This window comes from Papio anubis, chromosome 9, assembly GCF_008728515.1.
Source record: "Papio anubis isolate 15944 chromosome 9, Panubis1.0, whole genome shotgun sequence".
NCBI classification, from domain to species: Eukaryota; Metazoa; Chordata; class Mammalia; order Primates; family Cercopithecidae; genus Papio; species Papio anubis.
Window position 1 is genome coordinate 51,053,248 of NC_044984.1, and position 23,137 is coordinate 51,076,384.

Consider the following 23,137-nt stretch of genomic DNA (forward strand, 5'->3'; position numbering starts at 1 on the left):
TGGAGGCCTCTAGGCTTTTGGAGCAAGGCCTTGCCATCTTCTGGCAATAACTACTCTCCTTTTGAGAGACAGCTCTTGGCCTGTTACTGGGCTTTGATGGAAACCGAACGTTTGACTATAGGTCATCAAGTCACCATGCAACCTGAACTGCCTATCATGAACTGGGTGATTTCTGATCCATCTAGCCATAAAGTGGGTCTTGCACAGAAGCATTCTGTCATCAAATGAAGTTGCATATACGTGATCGGGCTAGAGCAGGTCCTGAAGGCACAAGTAAGTTTCATGATAAAGTGGCTCAAATGCCCATGGTCTCCACTCCTGCCATGCTGCCTTTTCTTTCCCAGCCTGCACCGATGGCCTCACAGGGAGTGCCCTTTGATCAGCTGACACAGAGAGAGAAGACTAAGGCCTGGTTCACAGATTGTTCTGCATAGTATGCAGGTGCTATCTGAAAGTGGACAGCTGCAGTACTACGGCCCCTTTCTAGGACATCTCTGAAGGACAGCGGTGAAGGGGAATCTTCCCAGTGGGCAAACCTCTGAGCAGTGCATCTGGTTGTGCACTTTGCATGGAAGGAGAAATGGCCAGATGTGTGATTATATACTGATTCATCAGCTGTAGCCAATGGTTTGGCTGGATGGTCAGGGACTTGGAAGAGCATGATTGGAAAATTGGTGACAAAGAAATCTGGGGAAGAGGTATGTGGATGGACCTCCCTGAGTGGTCAAAACTGAAGATATTTGTATCCCATGTGAGTGTTCACCAAAGGGTGACCTCAGTAGAGGATTTCAATAACCAAGTGGATAGGATGACCTGTTCTGTGGACACCACTCAGCCTCTTTCCCCAGCCACCCCTGTCATCGCCCAATGGGCCCATGAACAAACTGGCCATGGTTGCAGGGATGGAGGTTACACGTGGGTTCAGCAACATGGACATCCATTCATTAAGGCTGACCTGGCTTTGATCACTGCTGAGTGCCCAATTTGCTAGCAGCAGAGACCAACACTAAGCCCTCGATGTGACACCATTCCTTGGGGTGATCAGCCAGCTACCTGGTGGCAGGTTGATTATATTGGACCTCTTCCATCATGGAAATGGCACAGGTTTGTCGTCACTGGAATAGATACTTACTCCGCATATGGGTTTGCTCATCCTCCACGCAATGCTTCTGCCAAGACTACCACCTGTGGACTCACAGAAGGCCTTATCCATCATCATGGTATTCCACACAGCATTGTCTGTTACCAAGGTGCTCACCTTACAGCTAAAGAAGTGCAGCAATGTGCTCACGCTCATGGAATTCATGGGTCTTACTATGTTCCCAGTCATCCTGAAGCAGCTGGATTGATAGAATGAAGGAATGGCATTTTGAAGTCATAATTACAACACCATCTAGGTGACGATACTTTGCAGGGCTGGGGCAAAGCTCTCCAGAAGGCCATGTACGCTCTGAATCAGCATCAAATATTTGGTACTGTTTCTCCCATAGCTGGGATTCACAGGTCCAGGAATCAAAAGGGTGGAAGTGGAAGTGGCACCACGCACCATCACCTCCAGAGACCCACTAACAAATTGTTTGCTTCCTGTTCCTGCAACATTATGTTCTGCTGGCCTACAGGTCTTAGTTCCAGAGGGAGGAGTGCTGCCACCAGTAGACACAACAACGATTCCATTAAATTGGAAGTTAAGATTGTCACCTGGGCACTTTGGGCTCCTCCTACCTTTCAGTTAACAGGCTAAGAAGGGAATTACAGTGTTGGCTGGGGTAATTGACCTGGACTATCAAGATAAAATCAGTCTACTACTCCAAAACAGAGGTAAGAAAGAGTATGCATGGAATATAGGATATCCATTAGGGCATCTCATAGTATTACCATGCCCCGTGATTAAAGTCAATCGGAAATTACAACACTCCAAATCCAGGCAGATGACAAATGGTCCAGACCCCTCAGGAATGAAGGTTTGGGTCATTCCACCAGGGAAAAAACCATGACCTGCTGAGGTGCTTGCTGAAGGCAAAGGGAATACAGAATCGGTAGTAGAAGAAGACAGTCATCAATACCAGCTATGACCACGTGACCAGCTGCAGAAACAAAGACTGTAATTGTCATGAGCATTTCCTCCTTCTTTTGTTAAAAATATGCTTATGCATGTAAACACTTGTACTAAGAAAATATCTTCATTTTATTTCCTTTTCCTTTATCATGTGACATAAGATTTATTGATGCCGTATCAGCATTTAGGTATTGTTAACTTTATGTAATAATATTTGGGTTGGGGTTTGGTGCATTTCTGGTTGTGCAAAGGATAGTTGTATTATGTTAGGCACAATTATGACCTTATTATTGTCTTTATTTGAAGATTATGTATGATCTCAGGAGATGTGTATGGGTTCAAGTTGACAAGGGGTAGACTTGTGATGGTTAATACTGAATGCCAACTTGATTGAAGGATGCAAAGCATTGATCCTGGGTATGTCTGCAAGGATGTTGCCAAAGAAGATTAACATTTAAGTCAGCGGGCTGGGGAAGGCAGACCCACCTTTAATTTGGTGGGCACAATCTAATCAGCTGTCGGCGAATATAAAGCAGGCAGAAAAACGTGAAAACGTGAGATGGACCTAGCCTCCCAGCCTACATCTTTCTCCTGTGCTGGATGCTTACTGCCCTCAAACATTGGACTCCAAGTTCTTCAGTTTTGAGACTCGGACTGGCTCTCCTTGCTCCTCAAGCTTGCAGACAGCCTATCATGGGAACTTGAGATTGTGTAAGTTAATAAATGCATATATATACACACACACACACACATATATGTACATATATACACATGTATATACACACCTCCTGAGATCATAATCCTCAAATAAAGACAATAATAAGGTCATAATTGTGCCTAACATAATACAACTATCCTTCCCACAACCAGAAATGCACCAATCCCCAACCCAAATATTATTACATAAAGTTAATACCTAAATGCTGTGTGTGTATATATCTATATCTATATCTATCCCTAATACAACTGTGAAACAAAATTTCAAGTAAAGCAGTCTCCATGGCAGTTTGATTTAAAGGTCAAACTTTCCCAGACTCCAAAGAACACTGGGGTCAAACAGCACCAAAGGAGAGTATCACATGCTAACCAGGCCCCCTGCTTAGAACAACAGCATAAAAGCCTGGATACATGCAATGGCATCCCACTTTCCTGTTCAGCAGTAACTCCAGATTCCATGCAATACTGGGGCCAAATAGTATTGCAACTGTGAGAGAAAGTTCTAAGGAGGGCTTAGCAGTAGACCTCAGAACCTCCGCCAAAAGCATCCTCTTTGGAAAGGTGGAAGTCCAGAGGATCCCCTGGAGCATCCCCCTTTGGGATCCAGGCTTACTCTGACCTTAGGTGGGCACCAGTACCACTTTGTTTTCCCTCCAGAGGCAATGGCCTACTATGAGCTGTGCAAGGCCATACTTTCCCAGGCTTCCTGTTCCACTAGAGTGATAGCCATGAACTAAGGCATTGCAGCTTTATTTTTCTTTCAAAATATTTGATCTAAACACTTAGTTTCCTTTAAGCCAATCAGCTAGAGCTCTTTTATATAAACATGACACACCTGACACATATATCCACACAGAAACAGAGATCCAGTAGTTCTAAGATTTTTCATGTTCCAATCTCCTAATTGCATTGCTGGCCCTGGGGTGAAGCCCTTTAAGAACCAGGGCAAGGAAAACATGTAGTTTCTATGGCCTAATAAGTAGGCATAACTGAAGACAAAAGCATTTTGAGAGGGATCCATCTGCCCCTAATTCCTGGGGCTCCATGAGGAAAACAGAAGTCTTTCTCAAAATGGGTCAGTGGTACCTCTTTCATTTTCCCAAGGAGTCCCAGGCCATCAGAGGATATCTTGGGGCCCCTCATGTGTGCATCAAGAGTGGCAAGACAAGAATGGAGAAAGATAATTCAGTAGACTGAGAAGAAAAAACCCTTCACCGGAAAAACAATGAGAAATGACATAAAGGCCTTTTAAGTATACGTAAAGCTTGGATATCTATGAACATCTACTTTTAGTCAAGCTAACTTTTAACCATAGCGTTCGTTTTTAAGAAGTCCTTTTAAATCTTTTTGTTTTTCCTTTTTTAGGCAGAGTCTCACTCTGTCGCCCAGACTGGGGTGCAGTGGTGCAATCTATGCTCACTGCAACCTCTGCCTCCCATGTTCAAGTGTTTCTCATGCCTCAGCCTCCCAAGTAGCTGAGACTACAGGTGCATGCCACCACACACAGCTAATTTTTGTATATTTAGTAGAGACAGGGTTTCACCATGTTGGCCAGCCTGGTCTTGAACTCCTGACCTCAAGTGATCCACCCACCTTGGCCTCCCAAAATGCTGGGATTACAGGCGTGAGCCACTGCACCCGGCCCCTTTTAAATCTCTTATTACCCAACCTTAGCCATGACAAAAAGGCCAATTAAGCCATGGAGTAGAGAATACAGTGATTTATATCATTCCTGCAACCAGTTTGCACAGAGAGAGAGAAGCCAGAAATCCCACAACTTTTACCCTTTTACTGGCATGTCAGCCTTCCCAAGCCATGGAGCCCTAATGGCCCTGGAGTCCTGTGAAAGGGAAAAAGCTTTTTTCTTTCTCCAGAGTCTGAAGGTCAAAGGAGTCTAGTGATGTAGGATGCACTCCATCCATGAAGTGGGGGGGCCTAATAAGCAGGAATTAGTCATGCTCACCTTTGCTGTGCCCTGACTCCTGCTGCCATCTGCCTCAGGTCTAGTGTTCCATTCCAGGGATTCAAACCAAAGCTTGGGACAAAAAGATGCCTCAGGAGAGTGTATGAACCCTTTAAATTAGTCCCAGATGGCCCTCTCCAAATTGCATCTAGCAACTGGCAGGGGCCACTCCTCTGTTGCCTCCCTATCAGAAGTAGGTGAAGCTGTGGGGGAAGGTCCTCCTCAAACAAGGGAGAGAAAAGGAGTCTTGGGAATAGGGGACCTGGCCCAAGGTGACAACTAAGAGGTTGGGCTTTTCCTGAGATGTCCCTCACAGTCATGCTAAGAAGGGAGTGCCTAGCTTGGAGAGAACTGAAAGTCCCGCTTGAGTCCAGGAGGAAGTCAATTCCTCCTTCCCTCGATCCCCAGAATCACCCAGGGCTCCTGGGTGGCAATGGTGGTCTGAATTACCAAAGCCAGGGAAAGGAACCCTGGGACCCATCGGTCCTGCTGCATCATTTGGGAGACCAGCCCTGTATCCAGTGACTGGTGTCTCGGGAACAGTCCTCCCCCCATATTTGCAGCAGTCAACAGGTGCAACTTGGGAGCTCTGCGGTTTTGAGTCTTCAAGGTGGCTATTAGAGCCCCTGTCTTTTTCTTGTGTTTCCTTCTCTTGGGTCTCCTGATCCCTATAGTAAAAGACCAAGGTGGCCGCTTTCAGGAGGTCCTCTAAAATACTACCTGGTCCTATGGACTGTTTCTGCAGCTTCCTCTTGATATCAGGGGCTGCCTGAGTAATAAACTCATTCCCTATGACCAGGTGTCACTCTATTGAATCAGAAGATAGAGGGGTGTGTTTTACGAAGACCCCTCTTAGCCTTTGCAGGAAGTCAGTGGGACTCTCATCCAATCCCTGATGTACCATGGACAGCACAGTGCAATTGAGGCTCAGTTCCAGTCCCTCACAAGCCCTCCAATATGCATACCTGAAAGAATTTCTTCTTCCATTGTCCCATTATTGGGGTCCCATTTAGGGTCCTCAAATGGCACTGCTATTCTTCCAACTGGATAAGCTCTTCCCATTCCCTGGTCCTATACAAGATGTAAAGCTCATCCCCAAAATTCTCTGCCACTTGCTGAGAGTGGCCTGCTTTTCAGCAGTGGTCATCGTTTGATTCAAAAGTAACACGGCCATCCTTCCAGGAGAGCTCAAATACTTGGGTTAAGTTCTGGAATTCCTTTTTATATTTTTCTTTTTTTTTTTTTTTTTTTTTTTTTTTTGTTTTGAGGCGGAGTCTGCATGTATGTCACCAGGCTGGAGTGCAGTGGCGTCTCGGCTCACAAGCTCGCCTCCAGGTTCCGCGCCATTCTCCTGCCTCCAGCCTCGAGTAGCTGGGACTACGAGGGCGTCGCCACCACGCCCGGCTAGTTTTTTGTATTTTTTTAGTAGAGTGAGGGGTTTCACCATGTTAGCCAGGATGGTCTCGATCTCCTGACCTCGTGATCCGCCCATCTCGGCCTCCCAAAGTGCTGGGATTACAGGCTTGAGCCACCGCGCCCGGCCCTTTTTATATTTTTCAGGGCCATCTGAAAACCTGCCAAGATCCCCCTTAATTTGCCTGAAGTCCTGAAAAGAAAAGGAGACCTGGACCTTAATGGGGCCATATTCACCAGGCATCTGTTGTAGGGGCAGGAGTGAGACTGGGAACAGCTAAAATGATTTCTAGGATGAGGCAAGCTTGGAAAAGAACCTGGATAGGGAGCAGCAGAGGGAGTTGATTCCCCTGCTGGAGGTACCTCTGGGATTTGCTTCCCCAGTTCCCTGGGATTGCCCCTTGCAGCCTCTCCTGAGATGGCCACTAGGAGGGCTGAATCAATCCTACAATGTTGGCAAAGGTCTGGGTCACCTTGCAAGGCAAAGAAGGCCTGCACATAAAGGACCTTGGACCATTTGCCTTTGTGTTTACAGAAAAGCTTTTTTCCTGAGGAAATGCTTCTTTTCTGTGCCTCAAGGTGCTTGGCCCTAAGTTGGCAATCAAGTAAATTACAAGAACATTTTCACCACAAATTTACATACAGATATGAAGGCACACTTTGCTTTGTGGTACCTTTAACCTTCTATTTTATACTTGATGACTAAGCCAAATGCTCATTCTACCCAGTAATCTCTGGTTTGTAACAACATCCTTAACATTTAAGGATGTCGCCGCCCTATCACAAGCAGGTGAAGCTGTGGAGGCAGGTGTTACAATTTAACATTGTATATAAAAGATAGGAACCATGACAGCCTCGAAAGAAAGCAAGAAATAGATAAACAACAATAAAAAAGACTGGAGGTCCTAGTGCCAACACCCCAATGGGCAGCTGGGGACTGGAGTTAGTCCAAGGGCTTTTGGATAACACCAAGGTGTGGCCTCGACCAGATACCCTCAGTTACCCTAGGACCTCCTTCCAGTCCCATGTGACAGATAGACCTCAGTGAGGGGAAACTGGGCTGGAACAAAGCCAATATTCCCAATACCTGAGGGTGGTGGGGGGTTGAAAATGTCCTCCCCAGCAAGCCTGTCCTCCATGTCTTAAGTCTGGCAGCTGTGCTAGTTACTTTTAACTGGCTGACAGAGGCCTGGTATTTTTTCTTCATTTTGACTATTGTGGAGTTTAAAGATGTCGAAAAAATGGACAGAATTGCTTTTACTCACCCTTCTGCAGATCCTGGACAAGCCCCCAAAATATCATGGGATCTCTGGGGTGTCAATTTTTTTTTTTTTTTTTTTTTGAGGCAGAGTTTCACTCTTGTTGCCCAGGCTGGAGTGCAATGGTGAGATCTTGGGTCACTGCAACCTCCGCCTCCCGGGTTCAAGTGATTCTCCTGCCTCAGCCTCCCGAGTAGCTGGGATTACAGACATGCGCCACCACGCCCGGCTAATTTTGTATTTTTAGTAGAGCCGGAGTTTCTCCACGTTGGTCAGGCTGGTCTCGAACTCCCAACCTCAGGTGATTCGCCCACCTCGGCCTCCCAAAGTGCTGGGATTACAGGCGTGAGCCACTGCACCCAGCCGGGTGTCAATTTTTTCTGGCTAAAAACGTCTGTGGCCATGGTGCCTGAGTTCTTGTCCTGAATCCAGGAAGAATGAGGGACACAGACAAATGAAGGGTGAAGAAGATGAAGAGTTTTATTTAGTGTTAGAACAGCACAGAGGAGGCCGGGCACAGTGGCTCATGCCTGTAACCCCAGCACTTTGGGAGGCTGAGGCAGGTGGATCACTTGAGGTCAGGCATTCAAGACCTGCCTGGCCAACATGGTGAAACCCCGACTCTACTAATAATACAAAAATTAGCTGGGAGTGGTGGTGCACACCTGTAATCCCAGCTACTAGGGTGGCTGAGGCACGAGAATTGCTTGAACCCAGGAGGCAGAGCTGAGATCACACTACTGCACTGCAGCCTGGGCAACAGAGTGAGACTGTCTCAAAAAAAAAAAAAAAACCAAAAAAAACAAAAAAACAGGTCAGAGGAGACCCACAGTGGGTAGCTCCTCTCTGTAGACAGGTCGTCCCATGGAGCATTCAGCTCTCAGCAGAGACGAGGCCCTGAAGAGGGTGGCCTGTGGTATCTCTGCCCTCTATCCTCTGGCCATCCTCTGCCCTGCTCTGGCTGAACCCACGGACCTCAGAGGGGAAAGTGTGTGCCAGTTGGCCCATGGGCAGCCATGGGCAAGCCTGGAAGAGGTACCACAAGTCCTCACTCTGCTCCACGGGACTGGCAGCCCAGCTCCCAGCCTTCAGGTCTTCCCTGGCCCAAAGGTGGGGCCTTACTGCGGACCCACCCCCTTCTGCCCAGGAATCAGTCTCTCTCCTGCTGCCATTCATGGCCCCCAGGGTTGGCCCCAACCCCTGCTCCAAGATTGGAGCAGCCGCCAGTAGTGGAGAGAAGGCAGGCAGACACCCCCGAGCCTGCAGGGATGAGGGAGGGTCCTTCCTGGGTCCCCTGAGGGTGTAAGCTGAAGAAAAACCTGGCTCCTGCACCTGGGAGGGTAGCTGCAGCGGCGCCCGGGAAGGTAGATCCTGCTTGCTCCTGGCTTTCCCCCAAGAGCACAGAGAGGCTCAGATCTATAGTTGTGGTTTGGGTGGCTGTCCTGCCCAGGAGGGTGGGGGTCCTGCCTGCTTCATAGAGCAGGAGGCCTGGATCTGCAGCTGCACTTTAGGCAGCTGTAGCAGCACCCCAGGAGCTCCCATCCCAACTCAAAAGGGGCAGGCTAATGGAATGTGCAGCCCCAGCTGCACAGTTGGCATGATGGCAGCTGCCTCTGCCACCACCAGCACTTTGGGAGGCTGAAGCAGGAGGATCATTTGAGCCCAGGAGTAAAAGACTAGCCTGAGCAAGATGGTGAGATCCCATCTCTACAAACATTAAAAAAAAATGAAAAATTAAAAATTAGCCAGGCATAGGTACCTGTAGTTGTAGCTGCTTGGGAGGCTGAGATGGGAGGATAGCTTGAGCCCAGGAGTTTGAGGCTGCAGTGAGCTATGATTACACCACTGCACTGCAGCCTAGGTGACAAAGAGAAACCCAGTCTCTATTTACAAATAATAATAACAGAACTAAAAGAAAAAAACAGATAAATCCAGTATTATAGTTGGTGACTTTAATACTCTTCTTTCAACAACTGATAGACTTATTACGTACAAAGTCAGCAAGAATATAGAAGAACTTAATATCATCAACCAATCTAACTGACATTTATAGAATACTCCAACAGCAGAATGCACATTCTCAAGTACCTATAGAACACTCACCAAGGTATACTGTATCTGGGCCATAGAAGAAACCTCAACACATTTAAAATCACTGGCGCTTTTTTTTTGTTGTTGTTGTTAAGAGACAGGGTGTTGCTCTATTGTTCAGGCTGGAGTGCAGTGACAATCATAGCTCACTGTAACCTCAAACTCCTGGGCTCAAGAGATCCTCCTGCCTCAGCCAACATGTCTGGCTGATGTTTGAAATTCTTTGTAGAGACAAGATTCCATTATGTTGCCCAGGCTTGTCTCAAACTCCTGGGGTAAAGTGATACTCTCACCTCAGCCCCCCAAAGTACTGGCACTGCTGGCATGAGCCACCACATCTGGCCAGCATGTTTTTTAATCATTGTATTTTTCATCATTGTGTATCCTATGGATATCAAGTGATGTTTATTTTATTTTATTTTTTTTGGTGCAAGAGCCCGAGTCTGGCCTCTATCACAAACTGGAGTGCAGTAGCGGATCTCAGCTCACCAAGCTCCGCCTCGGAGTTCCACCATTCTCCTGCCTCAGCCTCAGTAGCTGGGACTTCAAGCCATGCCTCGCCCGGCTAGTTTTTGTATTTTTTAGTAAGAGGCCAGGGAGTTTCATTGTATGTTAGCCAGGATAGTCTCGATCTCCTGACCTCATGATCCGCCGTACTCCCAAAGTGCTGGGATTACAGGCTTGAGCCACCGCGCCCGGCCCGTGATGTTTATTTTGGATTTTGAACACCACATACTGCCAAAAAATTAGAATTCATCCCTTCTATTCCTATCCAATTTTCCTATAGCACAAAACTCCCAGTCCCAGGCTCTAAGCTATGGCTCTTCAGCGAGACTCACCTCTAGCAGAACTACCTCTGACCCATTGGCCTTGTCTGACCAGTTCTATCTGAGCAGCATAGTACAAAGCTGTGCCTGTTTATAGTAGTGTCATGGGATTCTTGGGATGTCCCTTTTCCAGCTGGAAACCTCTGTGGCCAGTAGTGCCTTTACCCAAGTGTTGCTTGGGCTCGCTGTGCTTGTTCCACCCATTTGGCCCAGCAGGCTGCGCTCTGCTTGCGCTACCAGCCTGGATCCCATGCCTGCCATGGGTGAACCAGGTGTGCAGCAGCAAAGGGTGTGTGAGCACAGGGTCTGGCCACACTGTGCATAGCCAGGCATGCCGGGTGCAGCAGGCAGGCAGCTCCAGGTACCGGCTCCATGTGAGGTTGTGGCTGGACCAGGCATACTGCAAGGAGCTTCCACTGCAGGCACCAGGGAATGCGGTGGCACCTGGGAGCTTGGAAACACCAGAAACTGCAGAGCCCCAAAGAGGGTGTCATAGCCCTGGTTCTAGGAGCCCCTGGGTCTGGGCTCCTCAAAGGGCCACATCTCTTCTCTTCTAGTCGCCCACAAAGCAGCAAGCAGTGGAGTGGCAGGGGCGGCGGGGGGTGGAAGTCGTGTTTCAGCCCTGTTTGTGTTACAGTTCTTTCAGTTCCACCATTCTGTGGGTCCTGAGTTCTCGTCCACATCCAGGAACAATGAGGTACACAGACAACTGGATGGTAGGGCAGAGAGGAGCTTCACTGAGCGACACAACAGCTCTCAGGAGACCAGCAGAGAGTAGCTCCTTTCCACAGGCAGGTCGATTTGATGTCTCTGTGAGTTTGGCTAAGTCCGAGGTTTTTATGGGCTGCAGAAGGGAGGAAGTGCATGCTGATTGGGCCATGGACGGCCCAGAATAAGCATCGTGAGTTCTCATTCTGGGTGATGGACTCCACCTGGAAGTGACAGTCTGGCCCCCAGCCTTCAGGCTGTCCCTGGCTTGAAGGTGGGACTTCACTGGACCTGCACCTTTCTGCCCAGGAGTCTGCCTCCTGCCATCATCAATAATGTCATCCACGGGACCTAAGCTGTTCCTGCTGAGGGGCACTTTCAGGCCCCTGCCAAGCCACCCTTGGCTCCCCTTCAGTCTCTCTCTCATGTTTGTCAGTGTCCAAAGTTTGTAGGGGGCCAAGATGGCAGGGGGCTGGTGTGTCAGCACCGCCAGGAGGGTGCGCACACATGGCCAGGTCACAACAGTGATGGGCTTGGCCTCAACTTTGCTTCAAAAACAGAGTGGGAAGAGGCTATGCAGTGGGAGCAGGCACTTCTGAGCCTGTGGGGGCAGTGAGGCTTTGCTGGCCCCTAAGAGCATAGGGATGCCTGGATCCACAGCTGTAGCTGTGCTGCTGTAGCTGTACCCAGGAGGGTGGGGACCTGCCAACTTGGAAGCGGGCAGGGCTCCTGCCTGTTCCTGGCTCTCCCTGGTTCCATGGAACATGCAGCCCCCACCACACCTCCCCGGCTGCAGCTGGCGTCTTCGCAGTGACCACTCCAGATGGGCCACCACTGCCATCAGTAGGTTCCCACTCCTGGCAAAAACTGGAACACATTGTGCTCAGGATATTCCTGCCCCTGCTCACAGTACTCAGTGGAAAAGACGCGTCTGGCTTTTCCTGGGTCTGACTGAATCCTGTCTTAACATCTGCAGAACAGAGGCCATGGTATCACCTGGCATGCTCCTCCTTATGCCACTGAAATTCCAGAATCCTTGGAGCTGGTGTGTATGGGACTATGTGGCTTTCACACATCCCACCCTGTATAGCCAAATCTGCAGGGCCTGGTATCAAATTTAGTAGTCAGCCTGCTCCAGGGCTTTCCTTAGTGCCGGGCCCACTAGATTCTGGGTAGAGAGGACATATGGAAGAAACCAGGCAGGAACTTTGGAAGCCAGGTCTGGTAGAATCAGGGTCTGCAAATACGAAGCAAGGGACATCAGGGCCTTAGTTTGGGTTCCATATGAAATGGCAGCCAGAGTGTATGCAACACATAGCAGTAAATGATCAGCTGAAGTGGGAGTTAGAAAACAGAGACCGTTTCACTCGCCCATTACCTCCAGGCTTGGGTTCATTTTAGGTTACAGCCCAATTACATAGGAAATTGTACCCTACTGATCTTATTTGACTTCTCCTATTCCCAGGTCACCAGGGCCTTCCTCTGCTTCACTTTCTACTTAAATATTTGAGAGCCCCAAATTACCAGAGGCCAGTCAGTGAGAGATAGGCTTTCCTGGGTAGGTTGTTCCAGTCCCAGTGCTCTGTCTCATGAGAGGGGACAGTTGCTTATCTCTAAGGTCAATAAGGGGCCCAATTTTGGCAAACATTTGCCTATTTGTCCTGTGGTGCTCTGCTCAGATCTCCCTTCAGGAGAACACAGAGTGAACATTCTACTTGGCCGACAGACTTAGGTTTCCACTCCTTAGGATGTTCTGCAGTGATCGCAGTAGCATCCCTCTCTACAGGTTGCTCTGAGACAATGACTGGCGGACAGTGCTAGAGCCCGGCCAAGTCTGCCAGACATGGGACTACTCAGTCATGTAATCTTCACTCTGGGGCTCTGTATCAACTTGGCCAAGATTTTCTGAGTAGCACTGTAATTTTTCTCTTTCTCCCTTTCTTTTTTTTTTTTTTTTTTTTTTTTTTGAGACGGAGTCTCGCTCTGTCGCCCAGGCTGAAGTGCAGTGGCTGGATCTCAGCTCACTGCAAGCTCCGCCTCCCGGGTTCACGCCATTCTCCTGCCTCAGCCTCCCGAGTAGCTGGGACTACAGGCGCCCGCCACCTCGCCCGGCTAGTTTTTTGTATTTTTTTTAGTAGAGACGGGGTTTCACCGTGTTAGCCAGGATGGTCTCGATCTCCTGACCTCGTGATCCACCCGTCTCGGCCTCCCAAAGTGCTGGGATTACAGGTCTTTCTCCCTTTCATACATGTATGACCGTCATCATGATCTATAGGTTCTCCCAATCTATACCTGAACTGATACATACTGACTAATCAGAGCTTGTTCAGGAGTCAGAAATGCTGCAAAAGCAGTATCTACCTCTTGCTCCCACATTCCCAGTCTAATCTAAGACAGAGACCCAGAATAAGGAGAAATCAGATGGCTGTGACTCAAATATGTAAGAAATAGCTTTTTACTCCTCTTCTCATTTAAAAATTTAAAAATTTCCAAAGGGTAAATAAACAGAAAAGGATAAAAACACCTCTTGAGCCTAATATGTAGTAAATTTTCTATCTGATAAATACTGGTAGAAGAAACTGGGGCTGGAAATTTCAAAGAGTGATGGAAGGTCAGGGTCCAGTTCTGGGCATTTCTTAAAAAGGCAGCCACGGCCAGATGCGGTGGTTCATGCCTGTAATCTCATCACTTTGGGAGGCCGAGGTGGGAGGATCACTTGAGGTCAGGAGTTCCAGACCAGCCTGGCCAACATGATGAACCCCCATCTTTACTAAAAATACAAAAATTAGCCAGGTGTGATGGTGCATGCTTGTAATCCCAGCTACTCAGGAGGCTGAGGCAGGAGAATTGCTTGAACCCAGGAGCCAGAGGTTGCAGTGAACTGATATTGCATCACTACACTCCAGCCTGAGCGATAGAGTGAGATTCCATCACAGGAAAAAAAAAAAAAAAAAGGCAGCCGCTAGGCCGAGCATGGTGGCTTACGCTTGTAATCCCAGCACTTTGGGAGGCCAAGGCAGGCAGATCACCTGCGGTCAGGAGTTCAAGACCAGCCTGGCCAACATGGTGAAATCCTGTCTCTACTAAAAATACAAAAAATTTGCTGGGCGTGGTGGCTCGTACCTGTAATTCCAGCTACTTGGGAGGCTACGGCAAGAGAATCACTTGAACCCGGGAGGCAGAGGCTGCAGTGAGCTAAGATCACGCTGCCGTACTCCAGCCTGGGCGACAGAGCGAGACTTCATCTCAAAAAAAAAAAAAAAAAAAGGCAGACACTGGGGACAGCAGGACACAGCAAAGGAGCAGCACAGCCCGGATCATGGCGGGGACAACAGAGCAGCCCTGCTGGAAGGAAGCAGCGCTCAGGCTGGGAGGTGGAGAAAGGCTCAGGATGAAGAGACACCAAGACTGGCCAGAGCTAGAAAGTGTCTAGCCCTTGGAAACTTCAATTACCATGGAAATAGCTTCACTCCTACTTTTAGAGGCTATGAGAGATCCTCATCTGTTCAGGAAAAAATAAAAATAAAAAGTCAAAGCAACAGGACAATCCAAATCCATCCTTTACTTAGGAGCTTTCCTGAGCTGAATGGCTATTTTCTGAATCTCATCTTCGCCCTATCTCAGCTAGAAGCACAGGGAGCAAGAAAGCTGACATTCCCAAGAATGCGTAAGAACATAATATTTGCAGTATGTATCCATCCTTTTCCTGCCTAGATTTTGTCCTTTTCTATGCCCCATGCCAACAAGTTGGCTTCTCTTCCTTTGTGGCTCCTCCTTCTTCCTGCTGCATACTCTTGTCACCCTAAGAATTTACCCTAGACAAAAGGATCTAGACGTAAAAATGCTTTTCTGTGTCTTCTGCAGGGAAAGCAGAAGAAAAGGGGTTGTTGGTCTTTTTTTTTTTTTTTTTTGAGACAGAGTCTCGCTCTGTCACCCAGACATACGCACTGGCGTGACCTTGGCTCACTGCAACCTCTGTCTGCCTCCTGGGTTCAGGCGATTCTCCTACCTCAGCTACCTGAGTAGCTGGGATTACAGGCGCTTGCCACCATGGCTGGCTAATTTTTGTATTTTTAGTGGAGACGGGGTTTCGCCATGTTGTCCAGGCTGGTCTCAAACTCCTGACCTCAAGTGATCTGCCGGTCTCAGCCTCCCAAAGTGCTGGGACAACAGGCTTGAGTCACTGTGCCGGTCTGCTGTTCTCTTTTTACCCTAAAATGTTTAAGTTCTTCTTTCAAGAGCACAGCAGGGGGCCGGGCGCGGTGGCTCAAGCCTGTAATCCCAGCACTTTGGGAGGCCGAGATGGGCGGATCACAAGGTCAGGAGATCGAGACCATCCTGGCTAACACGGTGAAACCCCGTCTCTACTAAAACAAATACAAAAAAAACTAGCCGGGCGCGGTGGCGGGCGCCTGTAGTCCCAGCTACTCGGGAGCCTGAGGCAGGAGAATGGCGCAAACCCGGGAGGCGGAGCTTGCAGTGAGCTGAGATCCGGCCACTGCACTCCAGCCTGGGCGACAGAGCGAGACATCGTCTCAAAAAAAAAAAAAGCACAGCAGGGGAAGGGCTGGGGAACTCAGATATACTGACAAGTCAGACTGAGATCAGAACTTCTACTCTTACATGTTTAATACCAAACATAAAGCAAAAACGTTCGTCATCTAGAGTACTATATTCCAGCCCTATCTCAAATGCAGGAATGGGGCTCTATCTGGTATCTAGAGGATGATCACAGGAAAGAAAATGAGGACAGAGGCATCTGGTATCTTCCAAAAGTGGTACAAAACCCCCACCTGTCATGTCATAAAGCTCCCTATCTGATGCGGGGGCCTGCCTCCAAGAGAAAGCCAAAAGGAACAGACCAGTAAGAGGGGTCCAGGGTGCTTTCTCTATTTCATTCGCTCCTCTTATTTGCTAAGGAGCTCTAATAATCAAAAGAAATGGTTCCTAGAAGAAAAGGAATAAATCCCCAGAGAACTGCTGGGGCATACCAATAAAAACTGGGAGAAACAAAGACTGATAGCAGAGAAGGCCAATACTGCTGCTGAAGTTTGTCAGCCTAAATTCGTGGAAGAGCCAGGATTGTACTGCTCTGTCCGGTAAGAGGAGTGTCTGGGTCCTGTATGACCCTTCCAACTCTGACTTAAATGTACCATCTAAAAACGTGTCTATCTCTACCCCTAGGCTTCTTAGCTCTTCAGTCATCCTCATCATCCTCAATCTGAAATCGTTTCTTCTTTTGGATTCTTGGAGCTGCCAACTCTGGTGCTGTGGGAACAACAGGGGTGAGAGAGAGAGAGAATATCTAAATATGTTCAGGGGTAAGGAGGTGGTAGAGTTTGTCTTCAGGATTAGAGAAGAAAAAGAAGGTCCATCCAATTCCCTACCTCTGTTTCTGCCCTCATCTTCCTGTTCCTCGTCACTGTCCAGCAACTGTCGCTTCTTGGGTGCTGTCTTCAGCTGCTCTTTACCAACAGTGTCTTCCTCTGCAATGACCATAAATAATGACACAAAATCAGGAACTCAGTCCTCATATTCTCAATATACCTTTCCTGCCCTCTAGACCAACATGGCTGACACGTTAATACTCAGAAGATGGCTGTCGCACTATTACCCTCTGGGGACGCCAGGCCTTTCTTCTTGTGGGTTAGCAAGAGGGCCCTCAGGGCTTGTGGTCGGTGCTCTTTACAGTGCTCCTCATCAGAGCCTTCCTCTCCAGGGACTTCAGGCTGTAGCTCTGGCTGCAGCTTCTGTTCCTCCTCTGGTTGATTCAAAGCTGCTGCTACCCTCCGGAGCTGGGTAGGACTCAGCTTGGCTGGAATTCGCCAGAAGGTTTCCTACAGGGGCCAAGAAGTTGAAAAGGGAAAGGACCAGCCTCTTGTTCCCCAGTTTGATATTCATTGAATATATATGACCCAGCATTGGTGAAGATCCACAAGGGTTGTGAACTCTACTTAATACTTATTTATTCAAGATATAACCAATGCCTAGCACAGTGCCTGCTACATTAGGAGGTTCCCAGTAAGTATAGGTTTTTTTGGTTGTTCTTTTTTTTTTCAAATGAGAAGGGGTCTGCCTCTGTCACTCGGGCTGAAGTGCAGTGGCACAAGTATAGTCCACTGTAGTCTCGATCTCTTGGGCTCAAGCTATCCTCCCGCCTCAGCCTCTCAAGTAGCTAGGACCACGGGGGTGCCATGATGCCACCATGATGCCCAACTGCTTCATAATTTTTTGTAGAAACAGGGTCTTGCTGTGTTGCCCAGGCCAGTCTCAAATGATCCTCCCACCTCAGCCTCCCAAAGTGCTGCGATTACAGGCATGAGCCATTACACCTGGCTATAGTTGTTAACTGAATAAATAAATAAATAAATCCTGGGGATGTAAAGGTGAATCGGGTATGATCCTCGCTCTCAAATAACTCAAATCCAATGGGAAAAATAACAAATGTGCCGTAATATCACAGGATTTTTTTTTTTTTTTTTTTTTGAGGCAGAATCTCACTCTGTCACCCAGGCTGGAGTACCATGGCAAAGTGATAAAAGCTCACTGCAACCTCACCCTCCCGGGTTCAAGCAATTCTCCTGCCTCAGCCTCCCAAGTAGCTGGGACTACAGGCACCTACCACCATACCAGGCTAAGTTTTGTATTTCTAGTAGAGACAGGGTTTTGCCATGTTGGCCAGGCTGGTCTTGAACTCCTGACCTCAGCTAATCCGCCTGCCTCGGCCTCCCAAAGTGCTGGGGTTACAGGCATGAGCCATCGTACCTGGCAGATTCCACAGGACTGAGGTTGCATCAGGGGAATGAACAAATCACAACTGCAAAAGTGATTATTTTTACTTCAGGGGTTGAAAGAATGACAGGGACTGCTTCTCTGACAAGGTGACAATTGAGCAGACTCTTGAAGACTGCGTAGAGGTCCATCAGTAAGACAGATGGAGTGGGTGTGTGTCACCTTGTGTGCACGGTTGCAGCCTTCCATAGAGGGACAGGCATGATTAGCCATTTGGAGGCATGAAAAAGCCTACCAGGGTGACGATGATGTAAAGTTGGTGTGTGAGTGGTGTGGCTGTGAGGCTGCAAAGGTTGGCCAAGGATGGGCATGCCATTTGGAATTTGTGGATTCTGTCCTGCAAGCAGTAAGGAATCATCAAGGGCTCTGGACAGGGGACTTGACCCTCCATATCCAGAAGTTCTGAATCTGTGGATTCAAAACGCTGTAAATCGACAATATTTTAAAAAAAAATTAACTATAAAAAATAACAACATAACATTACACAATAATACACAGCCTGGGCAACATGGCATAACCCCATCTCTACAAAAAATACAAAAAGTTAGCTGGGAGTGGTGACATAGGCCTGTGGTCCCAGCTGCTCAGGAGGCTGAGGTGGGAGGATCACCTGAGCCTGGGAGGTTGAGGCAAAAGTGAGCCGAGACTGAGTCACTGCACTCCAGCCTGGGCAATGGAGTGAGACTCTTGTCTGTCTGTCTGTCTCTCTCTATGTATATGTATATATATTTAAAATACAGTATAACAATTATTTACATTGTATAGGTATTATATGTAATCTAGAAATGACTTAAAGTATACAGGAGGATGTAACTAGGTTATTCACAAATACTACAAAAAGGGACTTGAGCATCTGTAGATTTTGGTAGCTGTGGGCAGGGGGGTCCTGGAACCAATCCCTCCTCAGATTCCTGCCAAGATACTAAGGGACAACTGTAATCAAAACTATATTTTAAAAAGATAAATCTGGGGGCAGTCTGGAAGATGGATTTAGGGGAAGGGGAGATTAGAGAGAGGAAAAGAAGACTAGCAGAATGGTTGCTGCAGGAATCTTGGTCAGAGATGACAAGGCAATGAGGAGGATCGAGATGACAATGAGGATGATAAGGAAGACCACCATGACAGTGAGGAGGACCATGATGGCGACTACAGTGAGGAGGAGGAGGAGGAGATGTATTTGGAAATAGGACTAACACGCCTTGGGTGACACTCTAACTGGCATATTTACCTGCTCAGAGGCAGGGGGCCGAACCCCTAGCTTGCGCAACAGCTGCTGAAACTGTTCATTCTCCATGGCTTCCTCATTTTCCTCTGTGAGTGGCACCAATGGAACTGCCTGGGAGCAGCCTAAGACAGGGTCAACGGTCATATGGTGAAGATATAAGAGAAGAACTGGTCCTCCATCCCATGACCAGGTAGGTCTCCAATAGCCTCCAGGGCTCTCCTAAAAGCGTCGTCTGTCCACTCACCATCCTCTTCCCGATCATCTGCTGCTCGGATCAGGCAGTGCTGGAGCCACAGGAGTGGGGTAGAAAAGCCTAAAGAAATGAGGGAAACTTACATTTGACCCTACTCCCAAGCCCTCCACCTGAGACACCTCTCCCAGGCAAAGTCCTCACCTTCCTGATGCAGGCTTTGACCAAGGTTTTCAGTTGAAAGGACTAAGCTACCCTGGACTTCTTCTGCTTCTGAGCTCCCTTCTTCATCCTCCTCGCTGTCTTCCTCAGGCAGGTTTTCCTCTTCTTCCAGATCTTCCTGGCAAAAATCTTTCAGGGACTCCGCTCCATTTGGCTAAAATTCATTGGGGGTTGGGGGAATGAAAATGAAGGCAACGCAAGGAACTTAGTGGAGTCTCCTGGTTCCTGACCCCTCCCCGCACCGCACCCGCTCTCTGAGAAGGACCTGGTCAGAACAGCCTCAGGCAGGAAGAATGTGGGTGGACTGCTCCTGAGGAGCATTTCAAGGGGAGCGGGCCCATGCCAGCAGAGCCAGGGTCAGACTGTTACCAAGATGGAGGATGCCAACTTTTTCCGCCGTTTCTTGTACAGCTCCCGCCGCTCAGCCACCAGCCCCAGAGCCAAGAGTTTATCCACTATTCGGGCCCGTGAGCGTTTGGCTGTGATATTCTTCATGATATGACCCAGGACATCTATAAAAAGCGAGCATGTGAATACCCAAGGGCAACAGGGGAAAGAGATGAGTAAAATAAATAAGAGGTCTCTGGAAAGAGGGTAGCTCAATTCATCCAAAAACGACCCTTACAAATATAGTAAGTGAACAGAAGGGATGGGAGAATCTTTCCTTGGTAATAAAAGACAGCCCCAAAAGAAATGGATAGCTTGGCTTTCATCTCAAAGGTCCCCTGAGTTCCACCTCACTCACCATCCGAGTCCTGGAATTCCTCAAAAAGCCGCTGCAGCTCCAACTCCTGATCCCCCGTCCACAGTACAATATGGGTTCCTTTCCTGATTAGGAAGGTGTCAGTGGAAGAGGAAGCCCAGGAAGTGAACACGCGTCCCTATCCCAATAGCCTCCAAAGCATGCGCCGCTCTACCTTTGGAAGTCTTTGACACTGTCAGCCAGTCCCAGCTGTACCAGATGGTGGATGATCTGCTTGCGTGTTCGAGGAACAGTATTCAGGTGGGCCAAGATGGCTTCCACCACATCCTGCCCTGGCATGGGAAATGACTGAGGCAGTAAAGAAGGTCCTGCAGCTCAGGCTGCCCTCCTCACAAACTTTCCAGATCTCAAGGCCTCTCACCTTCCACGTCCTTATGGGCGAGGTACAGCTCCCGAAGACGAGCCTCTTCTTCGGGGCTCCATGTAGGCGCTCTGCGACTCGAAGACCTGAATGGTGAAAGGAGAAAGGGAGCATATAGGTTCTTGGCCCAAAAAGAGGAGACCAAAGGCCTTCTCTGATCAGTTCTGAAAGGAACAGGAAGGACGAGGCAGGTAACTGAAAGAGGCCAGCCGAGAGAGGCCTACAGTGTGCCTCCTTCCCCTCACTTTCCTTCCACGTAAGAACCTAAAAGTCAAACTAAGAGATTTTCCAGGTTGGGCCAGTGGAACCCTGACCATTCTGACTCCAGGGGCTAAGAATATTATGGGAAAAAGAGACTAAGTGTGAAAGGAGAGGGGCTGAGACATTAAGGGAAAGAAGACAAACATTTCTACAAATCCTCATGGTTTCCCAGCACGTTTTGGGAGAGGTCGCACACGGACTCTCTCCGGGCAACCACCCAGCTCCCAACAGTGACCACCTCTACGGAGGCTGGTGACGGAGAAGGAAACTAGATACACAGTAGACTTAGGCTCCAGTCCCTGCTCCTCTCTTGGATAACCTTAGGTAAAGCATTTCACCTCCTGAGCCTGTTTTCTCACCCATGACAGGGAAAGAAACAGAGGGCTAAATGACATGCAAGCTCTTACAGCTTTAACATTCTGTGACTCTGCATCAAACTTCCCCTACCCCAACCCATCCTTTGCCAACTTCAAGCTCACCTGTCATCCAGGGAGCCATAGCCCTCAGTCATCTCTCGAACCACAGCTGTGTTCTTCCAGAACAACAGCTCCACAAAGGCTTTTTGGTTGACTGCGGCCAGTGCAAAGAATTTGCCCAGGATGTATTTGGCAAAAGTCACTAGCTCCTGTAGGAGAAGGAGGTTACTATGAGGCCCCTGGTCCAATGCAGACCCGAACCTGGCCTTCTAGGTATTTTCTCTATAGCTGTTCCCAGCTGCCCCCTCCTCACTCACTCTCTTCTGTCCTTCTCCATGCAGCTCCCTCAACCTGCCTGTCTACTTTCTCATTGTTTTCCCATCTCCCAGCCCTTGACACCTCTCAGCACCTTCTATCTCCTGAAGATTATTTATTTACCTGAGGGTTCCCATACCCTTCTAAACCCCCATTCCTTGTTACTCCCTCACTTTGTAGGCTCCAGCAGCAGGGTCACTAAGCAGACGATTGAAGAGGCAGAAGACTGACAGCTGAAAAAGTAGGGCTTCCATTTTGAGGTCATGGGCCAGCCGGTGCAGCATCTTCACAATGCAATGGTTAGTGTGAGCGCTATTCTGCTGGTAGCTCCGCAGCAGCAGCACATAGGCTCGAACGACAGTTGAACATGCAAAGCTGCACCAAAGCAAGGAGGGAGAGGATGTCAGCATAAGGAAGACATAGGTCATCCTCAGAGCTGCAAAATCGCCACTCTAGGACCAACTCAGGCCTCTCAGCCCGCACCGTTTCAGGTAGTCCAGAAAATTAAATTCTTTCTCCGACACCTGGACCACTTGCAACTCCTCCTCCTCCTCCTCCTCCTCCTCCTCTTCTTCTTGTTCCTCTGTCCCACATTCCTCTGGGCCCTGCTGCCCTATAGACAGAAGGAGGATTACTGAGTCTCTGTTATGTTGGTGCTAGAAAAGAGCTGGAAGGAGACAGATGTGAAGGGTGGAGACTTACGGGGAAGTGGAGCAGACAGGATTTGTTTCAGCAACTGGATCTCTTCCTCTGGAGAAATGTCTTGAGAGCCAAACACATCTCCTTCAGGCCACACCTCCCTGGAGCACAGACAGAAAAAAGGCTTTACCCAGGGGAAATCTGGCTTTAAATTTATAATTTGAAGTAGAAGAAGGAATTTAGACATTTCTTTTGTTGGCCAGAAAGAAAATGCAAACTGTTACCTCAAATGAAACAAAGACCCCAGGGAAAATTTTCCTCATAAGCCACAACTCAATAAAAATCAGGTAAGAACAAAATGTAAACAATCTAAATGTTTGATACCTGGTTGAACAAATGTATGTATTCACACAATGGTTTTTTTTTTTTTTTTTTTTTAGACAGAGTCTCGCTCTGTTGCCCAGGCTGGAGTACAGTGGCACGATCTTGGCTCATTGCAAGCTCCGCCTCCCAGGTTCACGCCATTCTCCTGCCTCAGCCTCCCAAGTAGCTGGGACTACAGGCAACCGGCACCACGCCCAGCTAATTTTTTGTATTTTCAGTAGAGACGGGGTTTCACCATGTTAGCCAGGATGGTCTCGATCTCCTGACCTCATGATCCGCCCGCCTTGGCCTCCCAAAGTGCTGGGATTACAGGTGTGAGCCACCATGCCCGGCCCACACAATGGTGTTTTAAAGCCATTAACAATTACAGAAACATATCTGATGAGAAATAATGCTCACAATATACTGAGAAGTGAAAAATTACTATAAATCAGCATGTACAGTATTTCATTTTTGTAAAACAAGGTATATATGATATTTTTACATGTAACGGAGGAAAAAAACCTCTGCATGGTTACTCATCAAAATGTTAATG

At 48.3% G+C, this 23,137-nt stretch overlaps 1 protein-coding gene across 6 annotated transcripts in view; it reads right to left on the minus strand.

Moving 5' to 3' along the window:
- Positions 1-10,161: 10,161 nt before the first annotated feature.
- Positions 10,162-23,137, minus strand: part of TIMELESS (timeless circadian regulator) — a 43,024-nt gene continuing 30,048 nt past the window's right edge. For 2 of the 6 annotated variants that reach the window (XM_003906606.4, XM_009180965.3), the window contains exons 16-29: positions 22,282-22,379; positions 22,063-22,192; positions 21,753-21,954; positions 21,328-21,473; positions 20,588-20,673; positions 20,381-20,498; positions 20,209-20,291; positions 19,833-19,975; positions 19,446-19,617; positions 19,296-19,364; positions 19,055-19,173; positions 16,649-16,871; positions 16,422-16,520; positions 15,641-16,302 (exon numbers count right to left, since the gene is read on the minus strand). In XM_003906606.4, the coding sequence (XP_003906655.1) occupies positions 16,232-16,302; positions 16,422-16,520; positions 16,649-16,871; positions 19,055-19,173; positions 19,296-19,364; positions 19,446-19,617; positions 19,833-19,975; positions 20,209-20,291; positions 20,381-20,498; positions 20,588-20,673; positions 21,328-21,473; positions 21,753-21,954; positions 22,063-22,192; positions 22,282-22,379 (1,759 nt within the window). In that variant the 3' untranslated portion in view covers positions 15,641-16,231. Of the gene's footprint in view, positions 12,272-14,282; positions 14,537-15,638; positions 16,303-16,421; positions 16,521-16,648; positions 16,872-19,054; positions 19,174-19,295; positions 19,365-19,445; positions 19,618-19,832; positions 19,976-20,208; positions 20,292-20,380; positions 20,499-20,587; positions 20,674-21,327; positions 21,474-21,752; positions 21,955-22,062; positions 22,193-22,281; positions 22,380-23,137 lie in introns of those variants that run through there. The other 4 variants (XR_634737.4, XM_009180964.4, XM_009180963.4 and 1 more) reach the window with 4 other exon arrangements.